General features: G+C 27.9%; 1 protein-coding gene across 1 annotated transcript in view; it reads left to right on the top strand.

Moving 5' to 3' along the window:
* The window catches only part of LOC111617797 (anamorsin homolog), a 39841-nt gene extending 24351 nt beyond the window's left edge, over positions 1 to 15490 (top strand). The window contains exon 7 of the mRNA XM_023359121.1: positions 14984 to 15490. Coding sequence (XP_023214889.1) covers positions 14984 to 15114 — 131 coding nt within the window. The 3' untranslated portion in view covers positions 15115 to 15490. The remainder of the gene's footprint in view (positions 1 to 14983) is intronic.
* The last annotated feature ends 709 nt before the right edge of the window (positions 15491 to 16199 follow it).

The following is a 16199-nucleotide window of genomic DNA, read 5'->3' as shown; positions in this document are numbered from 1 at the left end:
TTAATATATAATTATATGTACAGTACCTAATTTATATATAATACTGTACAGACGATAGTAATCTCTCCATAGCATGGCACTTGACGGCGCGGAAAGTAGTTCGGCTGCCCAATGATGTTTTACGTAATTATAGGAGTTTTTTTACCTTTTTTTACGGATACCGTCGCAATTTTTTTGCTGTCTTATAGGAATCGTAATTATAGGAACCCGTTTTATAGGGGAGTCTACTGTATTTTAAAACTATTTAAAAATTCTTATTAATATTATTTCCAGTGGAGATAGTAATATAAAATGAAAAAAGAGTTGAGAATAATTACGTGAAATATTTATTTTAATGATTGGGATACAAATTATATTGTGAAATTTTGAAATGATAGCAGTTCAATAAGGTAATTCCAGGAGAATGTCATCTTAAATACAGGGTGTTTATAAAAATTAAAGCTCTACTTTGAAATGGCCATAAAATGAAAACTATTGGACAGAATGTTATCAAACTTGGTAATAGTGTACAGGACATCATGGGATTTTATTTCCTGCAAAAAAAAAGTTTAAAAACTTGCCCACCACCAACATGAAATGGTGCTGTTTGCAATATTGTTAAACGAAATAAGACATGAAGACATTGTTGAAAATAATGTTTTTAATGTCTTATTTTGTTTAACAATATTTCAGACAGCACCCCATTTCCCGTTGGTGGTGAGTTTTTGAACTTTTTTTTCACAGGAAATAAAATCCCATGATGTCCTGTACAGTATTACCAAGTTTGATAACATTCTGTCCAGTATTTTTCATTTTATGGCCATTTCAAAGTGGAACTTTAATTATAAACACCCTGTATGTAATCAAAATGAAAAGACCCCCGTGAACCTTAAGGAAGGTGGGTCTAGGTGAATTTGGCTGAATATTTGATATTTTGTAGTTTTAGTGATCCTGATCAGACATGTCCATAGGCATGTAATCAAAAACTAGGCAGTTTTTGAGTTACCAAGCATCCAAGATGCAAAATCAGCATAATTATGCATGTGTGTATACCTCAAAATATTTTACATTTCAAATATAAAATAAGTCTCAGCAGAGTTCCTTTTCACCATTATTGAGTCTCTCTGGAGTGAATTTGTTGAGAGAAGAGAGTGCCTATGTGCCACTCAGTGTGTAGTATCTACCAGTGCAGAATGAACCCAAACAGTGTGAGAATCAAACTTGTATGTGTCACATGATTTTTCCACATAGAAATTCAGATAACATGGTAAATGTGAATAACTTTTGAAAATGTTTTATATTTTGAAACAAAAAAGATTTACGGGCTTCACAACAAATATGAATTACTGTTTTTTCAACTTGAACACTTAACTCATAAACTGCCCATTTTTTGACTTTGTTGCCTGTGGAGACTTTTGAGTAGCACTGCTAGAACTAAAAAATATCAAAGATTTAGCCAAATTCACTGGAACATATTTCCCATAAGGTTTGTATTGGTCCTTTTAGAGAAAATAATGACAGATAAGAGTGAGATATGATAGAAAAACAATAATTATCAGAATAAAATGACATTGCCTGAAAAGATATAATATTAATTGTGACTATTAAAAAAAACAAAAGAAGTATTTTTGTTAATAATCTGAATTTATATATATTTCTTTAATTCTATATTAAATGTATCAATCATTTGAGTTTGAGCAAAAGAAATGCTTAATAGATTACTTTATAACTGATTATTTCTTGCAAATATTGTCTTGAAAATCAGTAAAATAATATTTTTTGTAATTTTTAAATTTTCTATGCTTACACTTTTATTTGTTTATATGAGTGGTAAATTTTTAAAATTAGACCTTTTCATTTTCTTTACTGGATACTAAAATTTATTTTGATATATATCTTTTAACTATACGATAGTTGTTGGATCATTATATAGATTTTTTTTTTATTGATAAAACTAATTTATGATATATTTATTAAATTTTAATAATAATGTCACATTGGATAAGGTGCCTTTATTTTTTTTTACTTATATTTAGTTATCTTTTATTGGATTCTAAAAAATTTTAAAATATAATTTTCTTGACTTTCACACAATGCAATATTTGCTATATGGTAAACAAATATGTTTTATTTCAATATATCTCGTTAAAATACAGTATTCTTTTATTTTTAATTATATAATATAGCTATGAATCTTAAAATTGTTCATCATTATAATTAAATATATACATATTTGTAAAGATATATTAACATATCTGTGTATATATTGCCTACTTGGACTTTGTTTATTAATAGGACTTATTATACTGGTGTAGTTTCTGATTAGCAAAGAAAGTAGATCTTTGTCAAAAATCAAAGCAAAATATCTTTATTTTTACCTGTAGATAATATATACACAGAAATGTAAAACAGTAAAGACAGAGGTAAAAAGAAGAAATATATTAACATATTCCACATCTGGGAAATTTAGATTGAATTATTAAGTAATAACTTGTACATTTCTGTCTCATCCACTTATGACAGTTTTGCTAATATCTAATCTTTAAGTCTATGTTTATCTTAAATAAATTTATATATCTTCATATTCTTATCATTAAAGAATATAGACTATCTACATTTATTTACTTTTTAATACATTTACTTTCTATACAAAATTCTTGGATAATAAATTAATTTTTCATTGTTCACTCTTAAGTTGTTTGCTTATACCTGTATATTAAAATTATAATACAGTAGAGTCCTGAAAACTCGGACTCGATAACCCGGCAGTCCAGATAACTCGGCGCAAGCTGTTATCCTCCTTTCTTTCTGCAAACGATGATGGTCAAGGTCTTATCCAGAACTTAAAGAAAATTAACCTATTGGATATTGTTTAATATCAATTAATATCATGGCGGACGCCTGGAACGAGTTAGTCATTAGCACTAGTTTGTTCCTGGCAAAAACTCCTTGATCATGAGGGAAATGAGTTCATTGAACATGATGATGCAGAAAATGTAAACTTACTCGACCTCTTGAAAAGAGTTTCTGTATGTACAGAAGCCAATGAAAATGACATTGAACAATGGTTCCAGAACGATACCGAGCAAGACATTATGTCCGATGCAGAAATTATTGCTGCTGTCACAGTTAATGCAAAATGCCAGAAAATGAAGAAGACGTTGACGTTGAGGGCTCCACCGTACAAGCTCCTAAAATATCACATAGTGAGGGACTAAAGGCTGTTAAAACTGCCCTTCAGTATTTTGAACAAGGTGAGTCGGTAATGGACTTACTGTTCCTTCGTCGTCTTCATGATGAAGCAACAGTAGAGTGCATTGCAGAAGACAACAGGACATTACACATTTCTTTAAAAAAAAGTAGCCAGTTTTTGCAAAGTCAGCTAGTTAATTTTCATTATAAACAGCTTTATGCTTCATAAAGTATTTTTCTGAGGTCTTATCTTATCAGGTAAATTACTGTACACTGTGTATTCGTTAATTTTCATTTACATGTAGTAAAGGCTCTATGCATTCGTAAAGTACTTTTTTTTTGTTTAAGGGTATTTGGGCAGTCTATTCTCTGTTGTATTCTCAAGCAAACAATACATACAAGTACAGTACAGTATTTTCTGAGGAAACACTCGTACTTATTATTTTTTAACCCCATTCCTGATAACCTGGCATTTTCACAAACTCGGCCACTCTTCAGTTCACATTAGGCCAAGTTTTCGGGACACTACTGTATTTTAAGGAGGGATACTGACATCTACATAGAGCAGATGAAAATTTATTGTAGAAGTGATAATTCTGTACTTTAAAGTATGAGTATAATTGTTAAATCTGTTAAGATGCACCATTCTTTAGATGTTTTTCTTTTGTTGTTAATTGCCAGTATTGAATTAAATCCATATCCTTTACAATGTTCTCTTGGTAAGTGAGGTCATTCAATGACTTAAAATAGTTACTGTATTCTGATTGTCAGTTAGACAATAGTTTAGAACTGTTGATTTAATATTTAAGAATCAGCATTCCATAAATAAGTGGAAACATGAGGAATGCAAGCTCAAATTTAGACACACTAATTCTAATTTGATAACTAAATGAACAAATTAATGTAAATTCTTCAGAAATACAATGTCTGAATTGTTGGAAAAAATAACAAGTTTAATCAAAGCCAAATGATTGCTGTAATGAATCAGGCTATTTTTTCACTACAGTTAATTAATAATAAAATTCTAAGTAATTTGGTACTAGAGGTAGGCATTAGGCCCCCCTCTCATTAAATTTTAATAATTATAATTAAATTAATATTTATTAAATAATTTAAATATTCTGGAAGAAAATTCTTTCAGAATATTCTAAATTAAGGGATGAGGGAGAGTCTACTGTATAGAAAAAGAATAGAAAAGAATTTGAAGAAATTCTTTTTGGAATTTACAAGAAATAAACTTGAACTAATAAATGATGATATAGTTTTAACCAATAAATAATAGTGTTAATAATAATAAAAAATACTGTTCAAAGCATTTTTGAGAAAAAAATACTCAGTTTAGTAGGACGGGAGTGTATACAAATGAGTTCTGATATGACCAAATGGTCATGAAATTGCAGTCAAAGTTTATTTCATACAATGTTGAAGTTAAAAAAGATGATTTATATCAAATTAAGAGATGATTTAGTTTTAATGAATGGCAGAAAGTACACAAGTAGTTTATTGAAGAAAAGGTAGTTAGTCAATTCTTTATGGGCTGCAATTTGAAAAAATTGTAGACTAAACTGTTTAACATAATTTTAATTTTGCAGAGGCCATAGCCTCAATAAAAAGATTCTCTCTGCAAAGAAAAACTGCTTTTTGCTGATGATTGGACAAGACAGAAGAATGAAAATGACTTAGTTTCTTCCATATTTTAAATTGTACATTATTAGTGTTTGGTAAATTCCAATGGGAATACTTGTTTAATTTAAATCTTTTGACATATTTTAAGATGCTAACTCGAATGCTCAGGAATTGAAAAACAAAAAATTATCAATTAAATTTAATGAGATGTTAGAAAAATATGGTATCATAGGTATTACTGAAGCCTGATTGCTCTCAAATATTATACTAAGTACAGGAAAAGAAGAAAAATTTTAATGTTCAGAATCTGGTGTTGGTAGTGAGATTTTTTTTATGTATGGAAAGAGATGGGATGAATTAGTGTTTTACAGATAACAATTATATTTTTTTCTAATATTACAGATTGATAACAGGAAATTTAATTATATAACTGATCCTTATATAATCATAGTTTTGGTTTATATCCCACATTATCAAATTTTTGAAGTTATGAATGAAGTTACTGATCGGTTAAGTTGTTGGTGCACTATAACTTGATATCATATGCTAATAGTTTATTTTAATGTGAGAACTGCCGAGGAAATGGATTTCCTATATTTTAGTCCAAATTTTACGTATAACAGTCAATGAAAAATAAAGATGAAGATGACAATTTAAGAGGATTAAACCTGTTAAATTTTATATTAGAAAGACAACACTACATACTAATTGGAAGATTCATAAATGACTGTTCTACTGAATGAATGTGTTTTAAAATTATATTTTTCTAAAACAGTGATCTGTTATTGACTTTTGTTCTGTGGTGTTTGATTTATAATGTGGTTTTGTTTTTGAAACTGATTCATCTGACCATTTTCATAAAGTGGCCACTTTCCAGTTGTCTCACTATATGTGTTGAGGTCTTTGAGTGTGAATAGATATAAGAATAGACCAGATTGAAGGCAAACCTTGGCATTGTGCAGTGTGGCATGCCATCTTTTTTTCAGAACACAACCTCAAGCTTGCCTTAAAAAAAAAAATGTCCAGTGTCTTTCTATATATTTTGTGTAGCATAAAGAATTTATCATGTTTCTAAAGTGTGTATATGTGTGGATTATTTTTATTTGAAAAGATTCTCTTAGTACTTAAGACACTAAATAATAGGCTTTTAAAAATTTTGGTTGGTATGTGAGAAAATTTTGCCCCATTGATTAGGCAATTCTGGCACTTAAAAAGTTGTCCACTCCAGAATAGACTATATTATGATTATTGCATATATAATTTATATAATCAAGGAAAAGTTGAACATTCTTTTATTATTTGAAGTAATTTGAATTAGATAGTGACAGCTATATCAATATAGAACAAGTATTTAAAAAATTTTGATAATGAGGTATTGAAGGTAAAAATTACAACAGTTTAATTTGATTCATAATGTTTTAAGTTGAAACAACATAAGAATGTAACTTTTTGTATCAATTTAGGATAGTTCCTCAGAAAATTTAGGTAAATATCTAAAATTAATAAATATATTTTCTCTTTAGCTTTTAAAATATTGTAATATTTTCAAAAGCTAGATAACTAGTTTTTAAATTGTAGAGATTCATCATCATTCTGGAAAAATAATTCATTTCATTCTAGGATACCAGTTTTATATGAATAATAGCTGCAGCTACTATTGTAAACTGCATATTTTCTGTGGTTACAATTTGAGAGCAGTTATTTCCTTTTTGTATATATGTTTGATGTCTTGTATAAAGTATTTAAATATTTATGAAAATTTTAATTTTTAAAACAAATTATATCTGAAATGCTAACTAGCATCTTTATTATGAATGTTATTTTTTTATTATTTTCTTATTGGTATAGACCAATAATAAGAAAATAATTAAAAAATATATACCTACAATAAATTGTACATTTTTACATATTTCATTTTCTATTATAGTTTATTAAATAAATATGGTACTTTAGTTTGTACTATATTTCTTAATTTTACATTTTTTTCCAAAGTTTCTAGAAATCTTTGAATAGTGGACTCTGCTACTATTTGAGTTAGTATTTTAAGCTTTAACAACAAAATTGATTACTGTTAAGGACAGTTGTTATTCAAATAGAACCATTAACTTGACTGGTAATATTTGAGATGAATGGATTTCTTTTCTAAAAGATATATTGAAGAAAATGATGGCATGATGACTGTTTCAATTTAAAAACCAAATTTTATTTTGGATATGTAATAATGTTAGTTGAACTGGATCAGACTGTTAATAGTTTGTATGAAAAATAACACTGCTGCAGGAATGGACTTTGATCATATAATTGCATCTTGAGAACCAGAGAGTTGGTGTATTGTATGCTTCTACATAGAATAAGTAGACAGCATCCTATATCCTACTATTCTGTTGTCTTTTTTTCTGGCTCTATAGAAAATATTTAAAGATTTCAAGAATGGATTAGGTTGAAAAATCTAATTGTATAATATTAATATGTTTATGCTTGGAAAAAAGATATACCCAAGTAAATTTTGGCACAGTAATGACTGAATAGATAAAACCATAAACACTGGTGATTGGTCATAAATTTGTGCTTGATCATCAGGCTGATCATATGGATTTTTCTGGGTTTTCTTCATATGTCTAATACTTAAATATGAGGTCAGGTTCCTATAAACTTCTTCTAGGAGGTATCCCTCTTGACAAATCACTTGTGTGTTGTTGCTGTATCCCATCAAATAAAAACCAAATTTTTAAATTTGATTTTAAGATAAATTTCAATAATTTAATCTATCTGCTTCTTTCAAGCAGATATTATCTTCAATCCCATATTGCAAATACAAAGTGTAAGTTTGCTGTTTTATAGAAAAGGCTTTTTATATTACATTTACTAATGAAAGTACAGAATCTAATCTGACATTTGTACAAATACTCAAAACATAATTATTAACAAGTTTCTGAGAGTTATGCTGAACATTTGAAGTGATTTAGGTTTACTGGATGGAAATCATCTTTCTCCATTTCTTTTTAAATTTTATATATCTGAGTAATTTATTGTTTACAGTTTTTTTATCTAAAGTAATTCATTTTTTACTATACACTAGTGATGTTTTCTGGTTGCTTCTAATAAAATTACATTGCAATGCAAATGAAATTTGTTTTGAGTTTTCTTAGATCTTTGTATTTGGAAAATATAAAACTACAAATGGTTTCAAAAGCTATTTATTTAGGTGTGCTTTTTTTCTTAGAAAAATAATTTCAATTTTCATTTCCAGGACGTATTTACAGATTTGTGTCTATAAAATAGTTTAATTTAATTAATGAAACTCTCAGATATAAGAAATCTTTTTAAGTTATTTAATTTATAATATTTCCAATATTGTGTTATACTTGTCCAGTTTGGTCGTCTTTGGCTTATTGTATGAACTTGAAAAAATTCATGTTATTTTTCTATGTTATCTTCTTGGAATTCAGTTTAGTATTCCAGGTTAAACTTTATATTGTGACATTAATAAATTTTAGCTTCATCGTTTTTATAATTAAGTGAATATTAGAAGTTTAAAAAAGATATTCACAGGACAGACTGATAATGAATCAAATGAATCTAATTCTCATGAATCAAGTGAATCTAATAATTCAGTCTTGTTTCTAGTCAAAAGTGTTGTAATTTTCTGGAAAAACTTTTAGATCTATTTTACCAATACAAGATTCAACAAATCATAGAATTAATGTCTATTTTAAATCCAAGATTAACTACTCCAAGATTGACTAAATTTTCATATATGAAATTAATAAAATAAAAACAAACAAAAAAGAATGTAATATGAATGCTATTACATAAATGTATATATTAATGAGCATTTATTTATTGTGACATGGTCACAATGCTGAGTTGCAATTTTTAATCATACTTTTAATTTATTTAATTGAAAATATATGCTCTCCATCTCAAATTAATACTGTAGTGTCTTGCCCCTGTATATCATCCTTTTTCATTAGAAATGGAGTCATGCCAGTCATCTATTAACTACTTTACAAAACATTTTAAATTGAGATAACATACTTCTGGTTTGCATCAGAAATTCATATATAGTTAATTGGGGCTTTCTGCTCCTAAGCTTTCTATATATGGTCTTGACTTTCATGTCTACTCCATTCTGGAGATTAAAGAAGAACAGACAGATGGATGGGACAGTGGGAATTTATAGGCTACAATTTTTTCAAATTGCAGCACAATAATATATCAAACATGTTTTAAGTGCATATAAATATAATGAAGTATTGAAAATTCTAACTAATGGTGCTGATCCGTCCAGGTTTTCAAATATGTGTGTAAATTAGTATTTTAAGTACTGTAAACTCCAAGTACACTAATTCAAGTTTAGATTAATATACTAAAAATAAAAAATTTTTAGTTAAAAAAACAAGTAAAAATTATACTCCTTCTATTTCCGACTTCGAGGATTCTATGAGCCAAAACAAGACAAACAAATGGCAAGAAACAATCATCACTTTATTAAATTTATCCATATGCATTTCGCCATCTAGGTCTCCTCAGTGGATACATCAAGATGTTATTCGTTGGTTATGTTTTATACCCAACAGTCGTTCCCAACATGCATCTACAATCATTCCAGTATTCAAATTATTCAAATTTACATGTTCGGTGATACAAAAATGTTCTACAATTTTCCTTTCTAAATTATTTTCTATTTTATACAATATTTTAGTATTTTTTATATTTATATTACAATTAAATTCTCTACAATGTAAAAACCATGCTGATTCCGTTCTTCTCAGTCTAATGGCCGCCTCATGTTCCTTTACTCTCAACTCCAATGTTCTTCCGGTTTCTCCAATGTAATAATTTGGGCTTCCACATGTCCATGACATTCTATATATGACACCGGTGATCTTAAATTGGTCTCTGGGCGAATTTTCACTATTTATTATGTTGATAATATTCGACATCTTGTTCTTTTGATTCGCAACTATGCATATAGAAAATTCTTTAATTAATCAGTTCCTCTGTATTTTGTATACTATAAGTTGATTTATCCATATCCTGGAAGAAATTTTTTAAAAAACATTCCAAATTATATAAAATAGTTCTTCTAAAATCCACAAGAGGTCTACAAGTATTACCAGGCTTATGTGTTTTGATTCTTACATTTAACTTAGGTTCTCTTACATTATTAAAATCCAAAATGTTCTTGACTTGATATGCTGGAATTTCATTCTTATATTTTTTAATTAATTTAGTAAGNTTAGCAATGGAGTCATGCCAGTCATCTATTAACTACTTTACAAAACATTTTAAATTGAGATAACGTACTTCTGGTTTGCATCAGAAATTCATATATAGTTAATCGGGGCTTTCTATATATGGTCTTGACTTTCATGTCTACTCCATTCTGGAGATTAAAGAAGAACAGACAGATGGATGGGACAGTGGGAATTTATAGGTCTACAATTTTTTCAAATTGCAGCACAATAATATATCAAACATGTTTTAAGTGCATATAAATATAATGAAATATTGAAAATTCTGACTAATGGTGCTGATCCATCCAGGTTTTCAAATGTGTGTGTAAATTAGTATTTTAAGTACTGTAAACTCCAAGTACACTAATTCAAGTTTAGAAGTTTTAAGTTCAAGCCAGTATTTCACAAGGCATGTAGGAATATTTACAGAGTCAAAATATAATTTACAGAATCACTGTTTAAAAAAAAATACATTAATCATAATTTCAAAATTAAAGTTATGAATTCTGAATGATTGCTAGAACACAGTATAAGGGCCAAAAGAACAACAACAAAGTTACTGTTAAAAAGTTAATATTCATTTTTTGATGGCCGAATCTAGGTGTTTGACATTTCACTACATCAATATTTTTGAAAACATAATATGGCATCTTATAAAAACATTAATTGGAACTGTCAAGATCTTGAAAATTGAGAATTGAAATATTAGTGATATTTGGAAACATTACAGCTGAAATTTCTTTTGTAGTTTATTCTTACTGGAATGTTTCAGTTTAGGCTTTTTGCCTAAACTTAGCTTAGGCTTGNCAAAGGACTGATTAAAATGGACCATCTTGTATAATATATATTTTTACCCTTTTGTTTCTCTCTTGACATTAATGAGTAGTGTTGAAAGAGTTCCTAAGAATGGACGTGATTATTATTGGGTTGATTTAAACTTTTTAACTACTAATAACAGTGAAAGTAACATTGAAATGCGATAAGTACAGATTGCCCTCTTTTTTTTAAATTCCGTATATTGAGAGATAGTCTGATCTAATTCCGTTAACTACTGAAGTAAAACATCTGGCAATACTCAATGATTTAATTAGTAATCATAATATGTGAATTTATATAGATTTTTTTAAAATTCAATAAACATTTCCCTATATATATATATATATAAGGTAAAAATTTTACGATATTGTGTAAAATTTATTTGGTTTAAAATTTTTTTTTCTTGTTAATGAATTCTTAATGAAATATTAATTCTAAATTTACAGATATCTTTTTAAATTGTATTTTCCAAAAAGTTACTTCGTTTTGTTATAATATCTGCTATTCGTTTTGCAATAGAATACATTTATATCAAATGTCAACCTGACTTCGATCTAATTCAGATGTAGAAATATTTTTTTAAATTGTCATTTGTCAAATTATAACTTTAAAACATTCGTATATTTTTAGTATATGGTTGAATTTTCAAAATATAACTTCTTAATTTTGAGATAAGTATATTATATTTTGTTACATAAGTGAGTACTTAGATTACAATTCTTATCCATTTTCAAATTCGATGTTTTTTTTTATAATACTGTATAATGTAGATTGAATTTTATCATAACGAGTTTGCTTGAATTTCCTTTCTTCTGAGATCGCAGCAATGTGCGACGGGTAAGCTAGTTTGTAAATAAAACCTCTATTAATTTATTATTTCTGGTGCATGGATTCGAATTTTTCTGCATTTCATATTTTGAATGAGTAATGGCTTACAACCCATACAAGAATCCTAAGGGTTGACAGATATTTCATGTAGTTTTGTTGATTAAGTATATAGGTTATTTGCTTAGCATAGTAAAAAGCAACTATTGAAATTATACACACTTTTCCAACTTAACTAAACCGTTACGAATTCACTGTGTTTGTAATGTTTTTTTAAACTAAAGTAACTCCAATAACAGGTTAAAATATCCCGTATGATGATGATTATAATGCTATTATTATTTATTAATCTGTTTGAATGCTTTAAGTATGATGGACTCTTGATAAATCCAACTTCCTTAACTCAAATTTTACATTTGTCCCGACTTAATTCTGTTAGATTCAATGCATTCTGTTTTTATGTNAACCAAAAATGTTAGCCCATTTGGCCTCTTGAAATTATCCGTTTCATTATAATGACGTTACAAGCAATGGAAATACGGTTATTTTTTAAATAGGAACATCCGTTTTTATTGCATATTATGATTATACATCAAAAACAAACTAACTTTTATCTAAAACATTTTTTCGAAAGCTGCACTTATCAGAAGTTATGAGCGTTTGATGTTTTATGGGGCTGTCGCATGGTGCACGCGTGAATCTGTGGATGTGTGTGAAGTTCACTGAAAGAAAGGAAGAAAAATGCTTTAAGAATCATTAGGAAAATTTTTATTTGATGAATCAAGATTAATGTCGTCTCTTTATAACGTGCTTGTTGGCTTTAACACGCTGTGGAACTAGTTTCTGATAAGTACTATACACGTTTGAAAAAATGTTCTGGGTTGAAGTCGGTGTTTTTGATGTAGGATTCTAATAATTAATTCTAAAAATGGGGTATTCCCGTTTAAAAAATCAACTTAACTCCGTTTTCATTGATTGTATCGTCTCTATGATGAAACCGATAATTTCATCTCGAAGTTTTTGGTTTAATGATTCTTTTTTGCGGGATGTGTATTTTTCGAATTATTGCAAAGGACTGATTAAAATGGACCATCTTGTATAATATATATTTTTACCCTTTTGTTTCTCTCTTGACATTAATGAGTAGTGTTGAAAGAGTTCCTAAGAATGGACGTGATTATTATTGGGTTGATTTAAACTTTTTAACTACTAATAACAGTGAAAGTAACATTGAAATGCGATAAGTACAGATTGCCCTCTTTTTTTTAAATTCCGTATATTGAGAGATAGTCTGATCTAATTCCGTTAACTACTGAAGTAAAACATCTGGCAATACTCAATGATTTAATTAGTAATCATAATATGTGAATTTATATAGATTTTTTTAAAATTCAATAAACATTTCCCTATATATATATATATATAAGGTAAAAATTTTACGATATTGTGTAAAATTTATTTGGTTTAAAATTTTTTTTTCTTGTTAATGAATTCTTAATGAAATATTAATTCTAAATTTACAGATATCTTTTTAAATTGTATTTTCCAAAAAGTTACTTCGTTTTGTTATAATATCTGCTATTCGTTTTGCAATAGAATACATTTATATCAAATGTCAACCTGACTTCGATCTAATTCAGATGTAGAAATATTTTTTTAAATTGTCATTTGTCAAATTATAACTTTAAAACATTCGTATATTTTTAGTATATGGTTGAATTTTCAAAATATAACTTCTTAATTTTGAGATAAGTATATTATATTTTGTTACATAAGTGAGTACTTAGATTACAATTCTTATCCATTTTCAAATTCGATGTTTTTTTATAATACTGTATTCAAATAAAAAATTGAGTATTTCAATGAGTATAATTTCATAGTTAACGAACATTCAAAGTATTTGTAATTTTATTAACGTCGCCATCATCTGTTTTTATTCAAAAATACCCTAGGTTCTACAATGATCTCCACCAAGTGATCTCCACCAAGAGGAAGAAGGATGAGAATCTTTTCTCACCCTACTTCCTCTCCAAAGACTTCGAATATATGTCATATTTTTTATATCCTCTTATATCAATATTTAATCTTGCCATTTCTTTTTTCTCTTCCATGCAATCGACCAATTTCCGTTTCTCCAAGAGAAGTTATTTATTGTTCCAATCACAACACGACCTGTTCGTGTTCGAAATTTTCTTTTATCTTTCTCTAGTAGTCCACTTCTCACAGTTGTTGCAGAGAAATTATTACTGCACATCTCCTGCAGATACTCCTTAGTATTTTGTCCTACTTTCACTTGGTTGCATTTCAGATGTAAGGAGTAGTTAGTATTACGATGAAGTAGCAGACTTCAAACTATTTTAGGATTTGTTTTTTCATTTTTAAATCTAATTTTTGACCTATTGAAATTTATTATGCAAATGACAATGTCTAATTGCAGTTCTAATCTAATGGAGTTTGGCTTTAAATTGTTGGTAAACATGATCAAAGAAAATTGTGCGGATAGCAAAATCATCGTAATATTAACAGCTGCTAGAAGAAATACATTCGTAGATTCTCTTGATTAATCAGGATTCATGGATGAATTATGCTGGATTACATGGATAATTCACGCACTCGGCTGAGAGTCGAGGACAAACCGTCTTAGAATAAAAATGCCATTTTCTGCCTTGTCTTTTCAATTATGGATCAGGCCATTATTTTAAAAATGCCATCAGATGCAAGGAGTGTGGTCACTTTTTTAATGGATGCTTTGATTGATAATGACAACTTTTGTGCAGGACACATATCAGAACTGTATAATCGTTTTGAATAATAACTGAAATGTTTTAATCTATTCGAAAATAAATTTACTTAGTTTCGCTTTCTACATTTTATTGATAATTTATTTTGAGAATATAAACTATAGCAGAATTTCTTTTATATTATTTACATATTACAGTAAAACCTGTCCAAAGCGGAACCTGACTAAAACGGGAAACTTGCAAATCGAAAAAAAAAAAATTCGGTACCATGCGATCCGGTTTATACGGGTTTTACTGTATTTATAGAAATAAAAATTGCATTTTTGTGTATATACTAAAAATTTAATTAAGAATTCATAATTTCTAGAAATTTTATTATTAAAATGTTTAAGAAATACATTTTTCTTCCCTTTGTGGCTAAGCTATTAAAGAATAATTATTGATTTTAATACGAATGATTAATTTGGTGACATTTTTAAGTCTTCCAGATAATAAAGATTTATTACGTAACTTTATGTATTTATAAATCTTTAAAATATAATCACTATATATATTAATATATCTAAATTCTTTTGTTTCAGTGCTATTTAGGTGACGCATTTCGCTGCTCCTCCTGTCCTTATTTGGGCATGCCCGCTTTTAAACCGGGCGAGAAAATTACTCTTGGAGAAATGCAGCTCAAATCCGACATATGAACACCTTATAATTCGTAATTGTAAAGAAAAAACATTCGGGCCACGTAAGTCCACCAATCCAAATTTGGTCGGACACAAGGTGAAAAATGTAATGTTTGGACACCAATGACAGTAAGAAAAACAATATAAAACCATGAGAAATATCAGAAGAATGATAATACGAAGTTAGAAGAATATATATTGATAAAAGATTGTCAATTAGAAAAAAATAATCCTTACCATTTAAATAATTTTTCTGTGTTCAGTTTAATTTTATGTAAATTTACTGAAATTAATGTACAAAATATTTTATTCGGTTCCCTTAATATACTTCCTAACGTATTAATAAAAACACCACCTCTATTTTCTTCAATAAAGAATATTTCAATCTATATTATCCTCGTCTGTGTTAATGTGTGGAAACAATTTACACGCACAATAAATTATCATCTAATCTCGAGCTTTTTTAGTATCACATTCCGGGTTGCTTAATTTACTCTATCTTTAATTTTAGGCTATATTTTTGAAACACAGAACAATTTTCTGTCAATATTTGTTAGATATTTTTGCATTAAATCATCGTAGATTAATTCCTGATATCGTCAATGTAAACGCGATCGAAATTTATGATTTATTCATATTAAAACAATCTTAGCAATTAACTTTCTTAATGAATATCGATGTCGCAGAATCGTGTAAATATTTGTTGCTATTGATCGATAAATTACTTTCAACCAATTACATTATTTTAGCGATAAACATTTACTTTTATGTCATATTATCATGCCATTTAAACTGTCGAATGCCGAAATTGCCGTAGTTTTAAACGATGTAATAACGTGTTGGCGCGGAAAATTAATAGATTTTTTTTAAAGAATGTTTAAATTATAAAGAATTTAATTCTTTAAAACGCATTTTTAATGATAATTAATGAGCGTAAATCGATGGAAATTTGTCAATGGATCGAACGTATCTTCAAAATTCTTCCGATTGAATTTACTTAATTAAAATATATTACGTTATTATAGCATAAAAATTCTGTTTCTATAGCAAAATTATTTTTTGTATTCAAGGTTTTATGTCACCAATAAACGCTAACTAAAATT

Source organism: Centruroides sculpturatus, unplaced genomic scaffold, assembly GCF_000671375.1.
Source record: "Centruroides sculpturatus isolate CEXI.00-Female unplaced genomic scaffold, Cexi_2.0 scaffold103, whole genome shotgun sequence".
NCBI lineage: Eukaryota > Metazoa > Arthropoda > Arachnida > Scorpiones > Buthidae > Centruroides > Centruroides sculpturatus.
This window is presented reverse-complemented; position numbering and strand designations above follow the sequence as displayed.